Raw genomic sequence first — 18331 nt, 5'->3', positions numbered from 1 at the left:
ATCTCTGTGACACTCTGCTTGCTTATGCTAGTGGGGTAGGGATTTTTTTCCTTAACTTTAGGACTTCTGTAGCTTCAAGTCCTTCGTTCCCTGGTACCCTCACGCAGTCGATACCCTATCGCTACACCGGGACCCTCCTAAACCGCCCTGGGCTTTTATATGTCATCAGCGCCCCTCCCCCCACGGTGCCCTGATGCCTTTATCCATGTTTTTTGCTTTTCAGTGCTACCAGGCTTTTTCCTCCTACGCACTGTTTTTTTTCCTTGGGCTTCCTCGGTGCCGTCCCTACCCGGATGCATGCCATTGACGCACACGCTGTTAGTCACTGCCATGCATACTCGGGTCGCCGCCACCGCTGCCCGAGACACTTTTTAACGATCCCAGGGTCACTTCATCGATGCCACCCCCCCTTTTGGGGATGCCATCAATGCCCCATCCTCCCCACCGATGCCCAGCCCTTTTCCATCGGTGGGCATCGGTGCCACATCGATTCGTCGGTGGGCATCGATGCCGGATGGTCCCCATCGGTGGACATCGGTGCCGGATGGTCCCCATCGATGGACATCGGTGCCGGATGGCTTGTCCGTCGATGGCATTGGTGCCGGATGGCCGTCCGTCGATGGCATCGGTGCCGGGTCCTTTTGCATCGATGGACACCGATGCCCAGGTGTTTCATCCATGGGCATCTATGTTAGAATGCATCCATCGAGGGCAGTCGATGCCAGGCTGCTCCCATCGGTGAAATTCGATGCCCAGGTGGGTCCCATCGGTGGGTATCCATGCCGGCTCGATTCCGTGGATGGGCGTTGATGCCAATGCCAGCCTTATGGCTGGCATCGATGCCCATGCCGATTCCAGGACTGGCGTTGATGCCGGGATGGAATTCATCGACTGGGAGATCCATGCCATCGATTCCATACGTGTCCATATCGATGCCACCGACACACGTGTCAGGGGCACCGATGCCATGTACACTTGGAAATCTGAGTCTGTCCAAATCGATACCGTCAACGTCTGTGGCCCTATAGTTGATGCCCGTGGCCATGCCACAAACGGCATAAATGCCCGCCTCCATGCATCGATGCCCTCGACACCGCCGTTTTCCTTCGGTGTCCTTGACGCCCTATTGATTCGACTTCGACTCAGTCGATGCCAGTATCTTTTTCAATAACGGCAATGTTTTTCGATTATTCGATTCCACATCGTTTCAAAGATACCTATGCCACTGCTGTCAGTGCCCGTCACTGTCATCATTCTCCTGGCCAGTCATCGACGATTTTTCATACCCATTTTGATGATATCCTCGAAGCCCCTTAGGTTGCCTTCAATATCGTCAATACCGACATAGCACCGCCACATAATACCCTCGCCTCCTCACATTGCTCCACGCTTTGGGTTCTTTTTTAAGCCCCGTATTAGCTTAAGGCACTCCATTGTGTCAGGAGCAGAGCAGGCGTGCTGACAGTTCGTCATCGATCGCCTTCCAGGATGACGAGGGCTTCCATCTCGGCGCTGGGGAAAGACCGGGCCGAGCACCGTGGCACCCATCATCGCCGACATCGTGATCGTCCGCCGCTGACGCCATCCAGCACATCGGTGCCATCCTTCTCCAGGCTGGACAACGCTCGGGCAGAGCGACATCACCACTGCCATCAGCACTGTTCCTACAGTTTTGGCAGTCCTTGGTGATCCAGAACTTCCGGATCCAGGTCCGACAGCTTCTGCATTGGCGTCACGACACATCGAGCCGCTGTGACGAGGGAAGGGAACATGAGTTCCGTTAGGGCTCCTCTGTTCCTGGCGTGCCCCACCGTCAAGTGGTGTGGGACTATGGCCATCTGTTACACTTAGCAGTCTAAACGCCACTCACGCCTGGCCTGTCTCCTCTGTACCTGTGCCACCATACCGGGTTTCAGAGCGAGATGGACGTTTACGTCCCCGGCCTTACCCTCGAGGACTCCGGAGACCGTCGGGGTCAACAATCTTCACCGGCTCGTCTTGCGGCGATCCACGTCGGATGGTAAGTACCCGCTTCGGCGGCATTCCCATAGAGTTGTGTTCTCCCATTCGCACCGTGGTTCGAAAAGTTCTGGGTCATGTGCCTTTTAGAACTGTATTAGTGTCACATATCACTATGTTAGCTATGTTAGCCACAATATCAGGAGAACCCCTCTATCTTCTTGGGATTGCAGCAGGGCTTCTTCTCTTGTCAGTAACAAGTCCCTGTGCCGACCAATGCTCTGACTCTTGGTTCCCTCCCAACCAAGGTCCAGCTGCATTGGCTGATCTGCTAAACATAAGATTCAGCAACCATTGCCCCATGTACAAGTCCACCTTGAGGCCTGGCCACAGGTCTCAGTGTCTCCTTGTACAGCATACAGAAATGCGGGTACCACTTACCGCTCACACACCTGCAGGAGCCTACATGATATCCTCCATTGGGACACCTCCTGGTCTCCCATCTGGTCAGATATCAGAGCGGCCACCCCACCTTGTACCAAAGTCCCGGTACACTCCCCCAGGCGCTACGAAGTGCAGAGGGGAGAAGGGAGGGGGGTTGGGGAGTTTTAATTGCACTATTCTTTCTTTTAACAGAAAATAGTTACTCTCCGCACATCCTGGACCTAAGAAAATCCAACTTTCTTTAGACGTCACAGGTACAATGGTATCTTTGGTTACCATCACTCCATACTGCAGTAAGTACATTATTTTAATGTTTCTATGTGCTTTATGGTGAGTCAACATTACAACCCCAAGCTCTGCCGCTAGCACCAGCTTCGGTAAGTGAACTGTCTCTTGCATCACTGTTGGTGAATGCTGTTTTCTCTGCGGAGTGTAACATCATTCACTTTCCTTGCATAGACTACTGCTAACCACTTTCAGTACATGCAAGGAGCTCTCACTTTTTTCAGGACTCACTATACATTTACTAACTGGGATTACTGTCACTGCCATAAATCCCTTCTGTAACACTTCTGGACACCACAGTCTTAAGACCCTCTTGTCCAGCATGCGCACAGACATTCTGATACATTGTTATATGTCCCTGCGCATATTTTCCATAACCTCAGCCTTTCAACTTTTCATGGTTGGGCTATGGGGTTTCTTCCCACTATGCATTTTTCTCATAATTCAAAACTGCTATGGGTTATATTCAGTGACATTCTATACTCAATGGACCTAAGTGGTTTCATTGCTTTCGTCCCTGATTCTTATCCCAGTTCGAACTAGGACCTAGTCTCCTTCGACTCATGCTCGCAATTCCTTAGGGTTATAAAGTTTCTCCTGAAAGCTGTCAACCCATTATGCATCTATTGCACTCCAGCATAGTTTCTCATAAACGTCCTGGACGTTGCACCCATGAGTTATGCCCTTATGCCTTCCAATACTGCTTTTGCAACAATTCTTTGTGCATACAGACAGACAGCATAGGGACAATGTGCTTTCCAACTCATAAGCACGCATTACCTCTTAGCTGCTCTGCTAGACAGCTGCGCAGCTCTACCCTTGGCCCTTGTTCACTTCATGCGTCCTTGGGCCACATATCTAAGAGATTTAATGAACGCTCTATCTGACCTTCTCCACGTAGGTTCTATCCTCTCGAATGGTCTCAATTACATGTGTACAGGGCAAATCTTTTAACGCTGAGTTTAACTAAACTTTCCTCTGCGTCTGCATCATTCCATACGATGCACAGGTTCTGCTCCCTACACATGTTTCCTATGCGTTCCCTTAGATGCCTTTTCTTCCATCAAAGGCCTCTTCAATATATCTCTTCTGCTGCCTCTCGTAGCCAGCATTCTTCTGATGTTGAACTGGGATGGGGTTCAGTATTCTTTTCCCCACTCCCTGACTGAGATCAGTATGCTTCCCATACTTCTCAATCCATCATATCAGTAACCTTTTATTCCCTCACCAGTCAGTCCCAAATCATAGACTTACTGATGTTCTTAGGTTCTGGTAGCGTCACAAAACCTTCTAAACATAAATCTTGCCGTTTAATATGGCAGGCTTTACCTCCTGACACTAAAAAAAAAAAAAAAAAAGAGGTATTACCCCTTTTACTTTTCCACCATTTTTTCTTACTCCCTCGGATTCTGTTCTCCAGACATCCTCCACATAGATACACCTTTCTCTTAGGAGGTGTATCGTTTTGGGAGTTGGGTTCCCGTTTTCGGTAATCCTCTCTGAGTCGGCTTACCATGGATTATCCACTGATCAAGCCGCCTCTATTTCTCTAATCACGGAATGAACATATATATTCTCCTTATAAGTCTCATACATTCTACGTTTGAGCCTTTCCATTCCTCTCTTCCACAGTTTGGCAAGGGAACTTCTTTCCCTCTTAATGTCATTCCTGCCAGCAGGGTCCGTGAGTTATGCACTCTTTCCATACTCACCTGACTCCGTTCCTCTGCCACTGAGTAGTTCTACGCATTCAACTTTCTATCCTTTTCAGGTAGATGTTGTATCTCCTTTCCTCAGGAAATACTCTATTAATTTTTCCTAACCTCTCTCTCTCGCCCTAGGGAGAGACTGGGTTTTCCACATTCCTGGACAGTAATGCTGCGCTTACATTCTATCTACATTGCACTGCATTCCATGTGAATTCCACTTGACTCTTTCCTTCATGCAAGGGTCAAGCTGCTACTTCCAGTGGCCACACAGACCTAATCCTTCTGATTAAGTGGTCTATATTTCCTTTCCTACCAACAAGCAGACATTTCACTACAACACTGTGGGTATCCACATACTGTTGTGTCCGTCTTAGCCTTAACAGCTTCCCTTTGGTTACTGCTGCTTGTACTTTTTTATCAGGTTGCAGCCTGGAGTCCTCTCCATACCTTCGCAGCCTATTATTGCTTACATTTGACTAGCCGGCATGCTCCATGTTTGGCCAGTCCGCCTACTCTTACTTTTTTCAATTCACTACCCAACATCCTTCCACGAACCCATTATGGTGTTGCGGATGCCCTCCGTTCCCATTTCCACCTCAGTCGTTACGCCTTTGCGCATCTGCGGTGTATCTGGTGCATTCCCGGGCATCCTCAGCTCGGTACTCACCCATTTGTGAGGACTACCATCCTGCTTGTCCTGTGAGAAAGCAAATGTTGCTTACCTGATGTAACAGGTGTTCTCACAGGACAGCAGGATGTTAGTCCTCACGAAACCCTCCCGCCACCCCGCGGAGTTGGGTCTGTATACTTTTATTTTAGTTTCGCTTGCGCTTTTTAGCTATAAGACGAGACTGAGGGAGACACCTGTGGCTCACAGGGATAATTGCAGGCTGGGCATGCTCAGTGCACCCAGTGTGCCAGTGTCAGTCAAAGCTTGTTGAAACTTTGACAGAAAAGTTTTCCGTACAGGGCTCCATCCTCGATGTCACCCATTTGTGAGGACTAACATCCTGCTGTCCTGTGAGAACACCTGTTACATCAGGTAAGCAACATTTGCTATATCTGTATAGGAACCTGACTGGGGGGGGGGGGGTGTAAGTGGTATAGGAACCTGACTGGGGTGTGTGTGTATGTGTGAATGGGAGCCTGTCTGGGGTGGGTGTGTGTGTGTGTGTGTATGAGAGAGAGGGAGCATGCATGTGAGAGCATGTGTGTATGAGAGAGGGAGAGTGCATGTGTGTAAGAGCTTATGCATATGAGAGGGAATGTTTATGTGAGAGCCTGTATATATGAGAAAGAGGGAGCTTGTGTGTGTGAGAACATGTGTTTACGAGAGAGGGAGCATGTGCATGCGGGTGTGTATATGAGAGAGATGAGCTTGCATGTGTGTGAGAGGCTGTGCATATGAGGGAGAGGGGCATTTGTATGAGCATGTGTACATAGAGAGCATATGCGTATGTGTAACAGCCTATGTATATGAGAGAGAGGGAGCGTTTATGTGAGAACGTGTGCATGAGAGAGAGGGAGCATGTGCATGCGGATGTGCGTATGAAAGAGGAGGAATTTGCGTGTTTGAGAGCATGTGCATATCAGAGAGAGAGCTAGGCACTAGATGCCTTGCGGTGGCCCAAATTATGGCCTACAGGTGGGCTTCCCACTCCTGGCCAACAGGAAGAAGACTAGTACCACTGGAACACAGATGCGTCATGGCAGGTTGCGACTGAAAGGGAAGGGGTATGAATGAAGAATGGGGAGGGAAGGTGTGAGGGTTGTGAGTGACGGGAGAGAGGGTGTTGAGTGCAGAGAGGAGGGAAGGAATTGGCGGGAGGGGGTGAAAGACTGAGGGGGAAAGGGAAGAGGTGAGTGACTGGGAGAGAAGCAAGGTAAGAGTGATGAAAAGGGGGTTGAGTGACTGAGGAGAGGGAAAGGGGGAGTGAGGAAATGGAAGAGGGTCTGAGAGTAGAAGAGTGCATATGTGTGAATGAATATGTGTGTATATGAGAGAGAAGAAAAAGTTTGTGTACCCTCCTCTCCTGCTCCCCCTCCCCCCATCAACCCCATTTCCCTTCCACTAATCCAGAACAATCTTAGGTGACTGGAAATCAAACATTTCCAGGTATGGTGAGGGAAACATTTTTTATCCTTATTAGTTTTTATTTTTATTATTGGGTGTTATTTGGCATGTCTGCTGTTTTGAATATTTAATTGATTTTTGGGAAATGTTCAAAGTTGTTTTTATTCTTCTTTATTAGATACTGTATTAATCACCTGTTTTTGAAAGATTGTTTTTTATTAGTATGGTTTCTATTATGATTGATTTATATTTCCTGATTTTATTTTATAAGGCATGGTGATGCTTCTGTTTTTTGCATTATTGTATTGCATATTAGTCTGGCTGGAAGGTTTGGGAGGGGAGAGAGACTGGGGAGCATGACTGCTGGGCACTAGGAGGACTGGGGGGGCAAAAATGCCAGGGACTGGGAGGTGAGAGGGGGCTGTGGAGCAAGATTGCTGGGGCCTGGGAGGGTAGAAGACTGAGTCTACTTTGCATCTGTTTGAGATGGGAAGTGGGAGAATTTGATTTTCTCTGTGTCATTTTGCATCTGAATACTTCTGTATTTTTTCTCTGGTGTTATATTGCAGGCAGAGTCTGGCTTTTTGGGGTTTCCATTTCAGCTTTTGTCTCCATATTTCTGTTTCTAATTTGTGGCCAGTTATTCTTTATTTGGTGAGGGGGCAGGCAGTGTGCTGTAATGAGGCTGCAATGATGTGTGCAGGTCTGGAAAAAAGGACAAATTTGTAATGGTTTTCCTTTTTTTTTCTCTCCTAATGGTCAGAAGTGGAAATTTTGGAAGAATTTATAAATTTAACATCACAATCCTCGCCTCTTGGTCTTATTCTTTATCAAAGAATGCTTTTGTTTGTTTGCAGAACCACAGAGGGAAGGGGCAATGTTGGCAGCCTGTCTGCGGGCAGGGAAACTTTTGCTCCATAGACTATTCATAACAGTCTGTCAGTTTGACAAAGTACCTGTTGTGATCCTGCTTGAGGCTAGGCCCACAAGCAGCCTCTTACCTCGCAGTGGGGCCCGGAGGCCGCTGCTGCCAACTGCTGCCCACTATCCTCGCGGCCTGGAGGCCGCTGCCATTGCCGCCTTCACTGCTGCTACCTGTGGCAGGGAGCTGCCACAGACCAGCTCTCCATGCGGTCTGGGAACCGCTGTTGTTTTCTTCCACGCAGCCTGGGAGCCGCTGATGTCCTTCTTCTGCGGCCCAGAGGCTCCCATCATCCAGGTCCTCTTCCACGGCCAGGAGGCCACCCCGGAGCTCCTCTTTATGGGGCCTGGGAGCCGCCATTATCTTCGTTCTTCGCGGCAGGGAGCCACCGACATCAAGGCCCGCTTCCTTCTTGCGGCATGGACGCCGCTCTCCAAGGTCCTGCCCCTTCCTAGGCGTGCGGCTGCACCTCTCTTCTTCATTTAAAGGACCAGCAGTGGGCAGTCCTCCTGAGCTCCTCCTGCTGTCGTCCCCGAGGTGTTTCCTCTTCAGCCCTATAAAGTAGGCCATCCTTCAGTCAGTCTTTGCTTTCGCAAGGAGCCAGTCATGGAGCTGGACTGCTCCTAGATCCTCCGTTCCAGCTCTTCGTTCCAGGAAACATCCGTGATCCTTCCTCCCTTCATCAAGGAACTCTGTTCTTCATTGGTATTCCTTGTCTTCATCCATGGTTCCTGAACCTTCGGTCTTCATCTTCGTTCCATGTCCTGGTCTCTCATCTGATCCCATCTCCTTGTCTCCAGATGTCCAGATCTCCTTGTCTTCAGATGTCCAGCTCTCCTTATCTCTAGATGTTCCAATGTCCCTGTCTTCTGATGTCTTCGTCTTCTGATGTCTTCGTCTTCTGATGTCCAGTCCCTGAATGTTCCTAGTCCTGATGTCCCCGGTCCAGAAGTGCCTGATGTTCCATGCTTTGTGTTCCAGACGTCCCTGATTTCTTCATCTCCAGAGGTCCTTGATGCTCAGATGCCTTAGATATCCAGACACCCTGATGTCCTGGTGGCCAGAGGTACCGGTGCCAAAAAGCAAAGTGGTAGATGGTCTAAAGTAGCCACGGATGTGAAAAAAACAAAAGCAAGACCAATGCCTTGGAAAGTAAATGTATTCAATACAATAATGCCCACCCGACTCCGGCCGAGTTTTGTCCTTTCGGCTGCATCAGGGACTCTTATAATTGCATACTTTGCAAAATGTGTTCTCAAACACACTTGGATAGTGTTGAAAATTTCAACTGCTTACAATGTTTATAGTGTGATTATGGAAACCACTTAAGAGTCCCGTCTTAATGAATGTTCAAGGAATCTCAGGGGATGCAAATAAGCTGCACACAACGGCATATCTCATCAAAAGTATGTCATCTTAGAGTTTTGCTAAGACTCAAACACGCTGCAATTTTATCTGTGCACAAGCAGGAATCGTGTATTTATCGACATAGTGAAGGCACTATGACATACCTTTGATGAAATATGCCTTTGTTGCAGCTTATTTGCATCCCCTGAGATTCCTTGAACATTCATCAAGACAGGACTCTTAAGTGGTTTCCATAAGTGTGTTTGAGAACACATTTTGCAAAGTAATTATAAGAGCCCCTGATGCAGCCGAAAGGGCGAAACTCGGCCGGCGTCGGGCAGGCATTATTGTATTGAATAAATTTACTTTCCAAGGCATCGGTCTTGCTTTTGTTTTTTTCACAGAGGTACCGGTGTCCTGTTGTACCTAATGCCCTACATTCCAGTCCTGATGTTCCAAGTTCCAAGTCCTGATGTTCCAAGTTCTGATCCTGATGTTCCGAGTCCTGATCCTGATGTCTTCCATCCAGTTCTGTTCCTGAAGTACTGCTAGTTCCTAGCTCCGGGTCCAGCTTTGCCTCGCCTTGGACCTCGTCTCCCGCTGACCTTCCCTGGGAGTAAATCTGTATTGATCCGGTGTCCGTTTGTGGTGGCTGGAGTCCTCTTCCAGTTGGATCCGTCTTCGAGCACTGCCCGGACTTCTCCTTCGCCCTGAGCCTCAGACCTGTGCATGTCCTGCTGTCCGCGTGGTCCGCGACCAGCCTCTTCAGGTTAATTAGGGCACGCAGTGGGACAGGGCGGTCCGTGACCAGCCCACATTGGCTGTCTAGGGCGCCCTGCGGGGCAGTGCCTGTCTAAGTCTCCGAATATCTTGAGTCCTAGTCCTTGTCTGAGTCCTTCCAAGTTCCAAGTCCTCATCTGAGTCATTCCAAGTTCCAAGTCCTCGTCTGAGCACCTTGCATCCAAGTTCCAAGTGTCCTTTCTCATCTGAGTTCCAATTTCCAAGCATCCTCGTCTCGTCTGAGTTCCAAGCACCCTCGTCTTGTCTGAGTTCCAAGTAACCTCGTCTTGTTCAAGTTTTCAAGCCTTGTCCAAGTCTCCAAGTTCCAGTCTTGTTCCAAGTTCTAGTACCATCACCTGTCCTCGACTTCTGTCTGACCTATAGCATGTGCCGTTCCCTAGTGGCAGGTCCGAAAGGGCTATCGAGTGGCCGGAGGGCTACCCCAGAGACCAGCATTGCATTGTTGGGTCTCTACCGGTGCGTGCAGGTTCGGCAGAGGTTAGGGCTCCAGTGGTCAGCCTGTTCCACCCATGCTTGGACATGGCTTGCCTGTCTCGGCGCTTCCACGGAGCTCCTCTCTGCAGTCGTGCCGTGGTCCAAGGGCACACCAATCTCCCCGGAATCGGGACCACTCCCTAGCGCTCCCGCAACACTACCCTAATGAGAGGCTTCTAAAAAAATGTAAAAGTCATGGGATAGGAGGCGATATCCTTTTGTGGATTGCAAACTCGTTTAAAGACAGGAAACAGAGTATGAGTAAATGGTCCATTTTCTCAGTGGAGAGAGGTAAACAGTAGAGTGCCTCAGGGATCTGTACTTGGACCGGTGATTTTTAATGTATTTATTAATGATCTGGAAAGGGGAACGACAAGTGAGGAGATCAAATTTTCAGATGTTACAAAATTATTCAGAATATTTAAATCTCAGGCAGATAGAAATAAATTGCAGGAGGACCTTGTGAGACTGGAAGATTGGCATCCAAATAGCAGATGAAATTTAATGTGGACAAGTGCAAGTAGATGCATAAAGGGGAAAAATGGTGCTGTAGTTACACAATATTAGGTTTCATATTAGGAGTTACCACCCAGGAAAAAGATTTAGGCATCATAGTGGACAATACATTGAAATTGTCAGCTCAGTGTGCTGCAGCAGTCAAAAAAGCAAACAGAATATTAGGAATTATTAGGAAGGGAATGGTGAATAAAATGGAGAATTTAATAATGCCTCTGTATCGCTCCATAGTAATGTGTTCAATTCTGGTTGCTACATCTCAAAAAAGATACAGAGAAAAGGCAACCAAAATGATAAAGTGGATGAAACAGCTCCTTTATGAGGAAAGGCTTAAGAGGTTAGGGCTGTTCAGCTTGGAGAAGAGATGGCTGAGTGGGGAGGATATGATAGAGGTCTCTAAAATCATGAACGGATTAGAAGGGGTTAATGTAAATCAGTTGTTTACTCTTTCAGATAATACAAGGACTAGGGGGCACACCATGAAGTTAGCAAGTAGCACATTTGAAACAAATCAAAGAAAATTCTTTTTCAATCAGTGCACAATTAAATTCCGGAATTCATTGCCAGAGGATGTGGTTAAGACAGTTAGCTTATTGGGTTTAAAAAAGGTTTGGATAAGTTACTGGAGGAGAAGTCCATAAACTGCTATTGAGTTGATTTAGGAAATAGCCACTGCTTATTACCAGCATTAGTAGCATGGGATCCATTTAGAGGTCCAGATTCAGATACAGTCTGGATAGAAAAGTTAGCCAGATAAACTTATCCAACTAACTTTGGAGGCATATTCAATAGTGCAGCCACACTATTGAATATATCTGGTTATCTTAATTGGTTAGTCGGCTAACTATAGCTGGCTAACATTAGGACAGCAATTTGACCTGCCAAGACTTAACCGACTAAGTCATCCGACTAACTGCATATCGGAATTAGCCGGTTAACTTAGCTGGCAAACTCAACTCCTCCCAGTTACATCCCTGGAACACACCTAACTTTTCCAACTAAATTCTAGCCACCTAACTCAAAAGCTGGCTAGAATTTAGCTGGATGTGTCCAAATATTCATTTAGTTGGCTAACTTCTAAGTAAGCCGGCTAAATCCTTTTGAATATGGACCTCTTAATATTTGGGTACTTGCCAGGTACTTGTATCTGGTATTGACCACCATTGGAAACAGGATGCTGGGCTTGGTGGACCCTCAGTCTGATCCAGTATAGCAATTTATGATCTTATGTTCATTTCTTTTCTTGGGTTTCTATTAATGCAACTTTCTTGCCCTTAAGCACTTCTACAAGAAGGATTTGGGAGGGGGTGCCAAGGAGGCAACACAAATGCATTGGTCCCCGGGTGCCAGAGACAATCACTACTTCTCTGTATCTAGTTCTCATTGGAGTGCAGGACATGGTGCAAGGGGTAAAGATGGTCGAGCCGCTTGCCAGTATGTTCATATTGTAATTAAATTTGTCATAATCAATGAAAGGTGGATACTAACTAAAATTACTTCAGAAATATTAACTTTAAAAAAAGAGACTACAATAAAATGAGGAAATTATTTAGAATAAAATGAAAAGGAGTAGTTGCCAAGGTTAAAAGTTTGCATGAAGCATGAACTTTGTTTAAAAATACCATCTTGGAAGCCCAGGTAAAATGTATTCCATGCATTTAAATTTTCAAAAGAAGACAAAACGATTGCCAGAATGGTTCAATTTTTAAAAAAATAGAAAGCAGACATAAATGAGGAAAACAGAAATGAGCATAAGCACTTGCAAGTTAGTTGTAAAGCAATAATGTAGCAGGCAAAGAATTTGAAAAGAAGCTTGTCATAGAGGTAAAAACCAATTATAAAAGCTTTTAGAAAATACATTTGATTCAGAAAGCCTGTAAGGAACTTAGCTGGAAAGCTAGATAAGAACAGAATAATTGCCATGCAACTTTATTCAACATCTATATGCTTCCTTTATGTAGACTTCTATCTGATCTAGGAATCGCCTTCTTCCTATACGCTGATGACATTCAATTCTTTATACCTTGCACCAAATCTATTGAAAATGCAAGATTAACTCTAGCTACACACATGAAGGCTATACAACATAAACTATCCAAACTTAAACTAACTCTAAACACTAATAAAACTGAAATCATTCTACTGAGAAAAAATCTCCCTATAGTGACTCCTCAAACACTTGACATGGGCAACTTCAACACACACCCTCGGAGCAAGTATGGGACTTAGGTATACAGATTGACGAGAACCTATCAATGGAAAAGCACGTAAATAAATTTAATCAAATCAGGATATGCCAAACTGCGCTTACTACTTAGATTGAAACCATTGCTGACTCATGCAGACTTCCGCACGGTCCTGCAGACCCTCATCTTCCCAAACTTAGACTACTGTAATTCATTTCTACTTGGAGTTCCCAACTGTCTTCTAAAAAAAACTTCAACTATTACAAAATGCCGCAGCTAGACTCTTAACACGTTCAAGAAAATTCGATCACATATCACATTCACTGATAGCTCTTCACTAGCTACCTGTACAATCCCGCATCAGCTACAAAGTCCTAACATTAATACAATTCACCATCCATTCTGATAACTCTGGCTTGGTAGATGTAGTTCTACAATCATACAGGCCACAGAGATCTTTAAGATCTCAAAACAAAGGACTACTAGCTGTGCCATCATTACAGAATACTCACTTAACAAAAATAAGAGACTGCATGTTCTCAATAGCTGACCCAATGCTATGGAACTCTCTATTCGAGTATCTAAGACTGACTCCAGAAACAAAGAAATTCAAACGTGACCTAAACACATGGTTATTTCAAAATGCCTATAACCTAACTTAAAATCACCTGAACCCAGAGCATGCACCCTCAAGGACAAAGTTTTTAAGATCCTATCTCCTGAACTAAATACATTATTCAAAGTATGTGTCAATTTTTAAATCGTATGTTATTTAACCCCATTAAGTCAACGTACCTGTCGATGTAAAATATGTACGTCATGTTGTAAACGGTTGTGATATAAAATGGCTAAATAAATAAAATTAGACCAGGGTTCATCAAGCCCAGTATCCTGTCTCTGACAGTGGCCAGTCCAGGTTACAAGTACCCAACAGATCCCATGAAGTAGAGATATCCCAGGGAGTGAGCAACAGGAAATGACCAAGGGTAAAGAGAGGACAGGAAATAGCAGAAAAAGGTAAATGAAATTTTAGCCTTGGGTTTTACTGAGGAAGATGCTGGGGACTTTCCCATACCAGAAACATTTTTTTCTGCAACTAAAACAAATCTCTGAAAAAATGGAAGATGTAATAGATCAAACTGATAAACGTAAGAATAACAAATCACCGAACCTCAAAGAAGTAAAACATAAAACTGCATACCCATTGCTAGTAATGTAACCTGTTATTTAAAATAGCCACAATACCTGAAGTCAGGAAAGTGACCAATGTGATGCTGATTTTTAAAAAGGGCTCCGGGGTGATCCATGAAACTATACTCATTGAGTCATTTGTCGATGCAGGGCAAAACAAAATCACTGGCCACATAGATAGACATGGCTTAATGGGGAAGATGAAATTTAATGAGGACAGGTGCAAAATGCTGAACAAAGGGAAAAGTAACCCCAACTATAAGTTCACAATGCTAGGAATCACCACCCGGGAAAAGGATCTTGGAATTCTTATGGACAATAAGTAGAAATCCTTGTCTCAGTCTGTGGCAGTGGTCCAAAATGCAAATATGTTAGGGAGTATTTGGAAAGGAATAGAGAACAAAACTGTGAATATCATAATGCCTTTGTATTGATCCATGTGCATGACTATTGGGTTCAGATCTGGTCATCCCATCTCAAAAAAGATAAAACAGAGGAGGTTGTCAAAAATGATAAAGGAGATGGAACATCTCTCCTATGATGAGAGGCTACGCAGGCGAGGGATCTTTAGCTTGGAAAAGAGACAGCTGAGAGGGGACAGGATAGAAGTTTATAAAATCATGAGAGGTGTGGAATGGGTAAATGAAGGAGGGTTATTTACCTATTCAAATAATACTAAAACAAGAGGCACTCCATGAAACTAACAGCCAGCAGATTCAAAACCCATCATAGAAAGTACTTTGTCACTCAGTGCAGTGTGAAGCTGTGGAATCTGTTACCAGAGATTAAGATCTAGGTGACAAAGCATCACAGGGCTTAAAAAAGGCTGGGACAATTTCCTGGAGGAAAAGTCCATTACACATTATTAGTCAGGTAGATTAAAGAAAGCTATTGCTATTCCTGGGAGTGAATAACAGGAATTAGATCTGCTCTATGGGATCTGCCAGGTTCGTGTGCACAGTATACGAGTGCATGTGTGTGTGTAGGAAGCTTGCACGGCTGTTGCCTGTGCTGTACCTGTTCTTTGGGACCGTGTGTGTGTGTGTGTGTGAAGCTGGCATTGCCACTGCCCGTGCTCTATCTGCTCTGTGGCAGTGTGTGTGAGGGAAGCTTGCACTATTGCTGCCCATGCTTTACCTATTCTATGGTAGGGCATTGTAAGAATGAGAGTGTGTATGTGTGTGTGAGAAGCTGGCACTGCTGCTGCACATACTGCACTTGTTATGTGGTGTATGTGGTTTATTTTGATGTCTTTATTGAAAGCTTCAGGACCCCAGACAGGTCTGGTAGCTTGGGGTTGCTACCTCACCCTAGGTCAACCAAACAAGCTGCTCTATCTAGTGATTTTGCATGCAGAGATTGGTAAATCTGACTGTCTGATGGAAATCAGTGGAATAATCTGAAGTACATTTTCTTACATGCAGTGGGGCACAACCAGGACCGGATCAGCCTGTTTAGGTGATCCAGGATGACATGGCATCCCTACTGGTATCCCCTATGACATGCTCGTTCTTGGGAATGGCACTCAAGCTGGAGGGTTTTTTAACATTTGGATTCATGAGCTGTTCTCAGAGTGCCATTTGATATGAGCTTTAAATGCAAATGACAATCTCACAGCCTCATTAGAGCAGACAGCTGCATGAACAGAAAAGTCATCTGGGTAGTCATAGTCCCATTGGCACTCCAGAACTACATGCCCCACAAGACTTTGCTGAGAAGAAATGTAAAAAGGAAAGCAGTAGAGGAGCAGAAGCTGGATGCATTCATCGGACAGGTGTCAGAGAGGGTTACCCGCCACAGGCAGAGTAATACCTGTTTCGACCTCACGGCAGCAATGCGGCCCGGTGGACGAGCTTCTCTTTGGGAAATCAGAATCACACAGTTCCATGCATGCCATGGGGGAAAACCTCACACTGGCTGTGCACTGTCAGCCTCACATTTGAGCCAAGTTCAGCTCAAGTACTTCTCCATCACCCACTGGGTCCCCGAGGACCCTGACTTCATGGTAACTTGTCCAGGCTGATCCAGTCCTGCATTTCTCGGGGAGAAATCGGAGCTGTGCCTCCATGCATGCAACGGGGAAAAACTGGGGACAGGATCCGTCCTTCCTAGGTGACATAGAGTCACCTGATGACCCTGTACATTGCCAGCCACTCCCGCCCCCACCACCTGCTTCCCCAGGGCTGGAAGCGAATCAGTGCATGCTTTACCCCTCTGATGCATGTCACAGGGAGGTGAGCGCAGCGGTTGGGGGGGGGGGGGGGGGTCCCACTCACCGTGGAGAAGTTGAGGGCATAGCAGTTCATACCCCGGAACTTGCAGCTCAGCAGCATCTCCTGGATGTCGTGGCCGGTGCGATTGTAGAACTCCGTCATGTTGAAGGACTTAGCCTTGAAGTTCTTGAAGTTGGCCTTGTCCCGCAGGATGGCCAGGACCTCGGGGTCGGCCATGGCAGGACTGGTGAGCTCGTATCTCTTGTTGAGCAGGGTAAGGAGCTCCCCCATGTGGTACAGGTCGTTGCGGGTGATTCTGGAGAAGCGGAATTCGTTTAGGTTACAGATCGTAACGGCCGGGAAGGTCAGATTAGGGGCCGCGACCTCGTCCAACTTGGTCACATGGGGGTAGCTGAAGTAGAAGGTGACCCGCTCCATGCAGACCAGCAGCAGGAGGCTGAAGGAGCCCAAGAAGAAAGTGGCCCACAGGCAGCGCCGGAGGGTCAAGGGCCCGTAGGTGAAGATGTGGCTCAGGCCATGCAGCGTGGAGTTATTGGCAAAGGTTGCAAGGTTGTTTGGGCTGTCCGAATCGAGGCTCTCCGCCGAAGGCTCCTTCATCCTGGGCACCGCCGAGGTCTCGGGAACCGAGATGCAGAGGAGATTGGGGAGAAGCCTGTCCTGTTTCCGAAGTCCTCCCTTCCTCTCCTGCCACCAGCTAGGCAGGTTAACGCTCCCCCCCTGCCTTGGCCGTCTGCAGTGGTGGGTGATCTCCCGGGGGAAGTGGGCAGAGCATCGCTGAGGCTCCTCTCACCGCCTCTCGCCACCCGCTCTCCACTTCCACACAGGAAGCATCGATCCTGCCCGGCGAATGCCAGCAGCTTCGATCCCAGCTGAGGAGCTCTGGCAGGAGGGACGGGGGATGAGAGGGGTGAGGGATGCCTCCCAGCAGCCGAGGATCGTCACGGCGACACTGACTAACAGGAGATGGAGGAAGCCTTCCTCGGCACCGGCGCTTCCCTACTTGGTATTCTGTGACTGCTTCCCCCTTGCTTTTCTCTCCAAGTTTCCCTGTGAAATGAGAGAGGCAGGGAAGGAGGGATGGATAGTGTTGGTGGTGGAGGGGGGTGGGAGGGGGGGGGGAGTTTGCTGCTCAGAAGCCTGTGTCCATTCCCAGAGAGAGAGGGAGGGAGCCGAGAGCTGCGGTCCTCACACTGTAAGAGCTGGGCAGACGTGCTTTAATGTGGTGTGGTCTGGCTCAGCATCCACACCTCAGCCTGCTTTCCCCCTCCCTCCTTCTCTATCCATCCTCTGTCTGTCTCTCTCACACACACGCAAACACACACACATTCTCTTTTTCGGGGTGTGCTGTTATCTCTGCAGGCTGAGAGAGAATCGCTTACAGGGAGACTAAGCCTAGCAATATTTACTTCTCTCTCCTCCCATCTATTCACGTCTGTCTGTTTGTCTGTGTATCCATCTGTTCTTCAAGATTTATCTATTCATATATCAAATGTGTTCCCCCCTCTCTATGAACCTCTCCTGCAGTGAGAAACTGTCGCTGTCTATCTGCTCTCTTTCTGTCTCCTCTTCTCACTGCCTCTCTCTCACACACGCCTTCCTTTCTCTCCTTTCCTCTTTTATCTCCCTCCCCAGCCTCCTGATGATGCTCTGATCCTTTTTTTTGTTGTTGTTGCCCCTCAAATGGAGAGGATTTGGAAATAAAGCCCACCACCACTCCCAGCAGTGCTCCTGTGCGCGTGGCCTCTCCCAGGTTTATGCCCTCACGGCATGTTTCACCTGCTCCAAGGAACTGTCCGCAGACACCGTTTCACGGCACGATGCTCAGACAGTGTCTCGTTCCCTTTTCCTGCACTCCAGTTTCATTTACACAGCACTTGCCATCCCTGCACTTCCTCAAGTGCTATGCGATCAAGGCGGGAAATACAGTAAAATCCATGTCAGGGAGAGGGTGGTAGTGAAGGAGTCTGAGAGCTGGAAGAGGATCAGGCTGGACAGGGACTGGAAAAGAAGTAAAAGCAAGAGGGAAAAGATTTGCTCTCCTCCATGGATTGAAAACCAGAGGAAATCAGTCACTGCATGGAGAGGGGAGACCATTCCAGAGAACGGCATGGAGAAGAGAATGCTTTTCCACAAACACAGACAAAGATATGGTTACAGAGCAGTAAGCATTTTAAACATCAAGATTTAGT

At 47.1% G+C, this 18331-nt stretch overlaps 1 protein-coding gene across 1 annotated transcript in view; it reads right to left on the bottom strand.

Moving 5' to 3' along the window:
• LOC115086231 (acid-sensing ion channel 1C-like) overlaps positions 1 to 16739 on the bottom strand; it is a 461666-nt gene extending 444927 nt beyond the window's left edge. The window contains exon 1 of the mRNA XM_029592693.1: positions 16185 to 16739. Coding sequence (XP_029448553.1) covers positions 16185 to 16739 — 555 coding nt within the window. The remainder of the gene's footprint in view (positions 1 to 16184) is intronic.
• Between the last annotated feature and the right edge of the window lie 1592 nt (positions 16740 to 18331).

Source organism: Rhinatrema bivittatum, chromosome 2 (genome assembly GCF_901001135.1).
Source record: "Rhinatrema bivittatum chromosome 2, aRhiBiv1.1, whole genome shotgun sequence".
Taxonomy (NCBI): Eukaryota; Metazoa; Chordata; class Amphibia; order Gymnophiona; family Rhinatrematidae; genus Rhinatrema; species Rhinatrema bivittatum.
The sequence above is the reverse complement of the archived record's forward strand: the minus strand, read 5'-3'. Positions and strand labels throughout refer to the sequence as shown.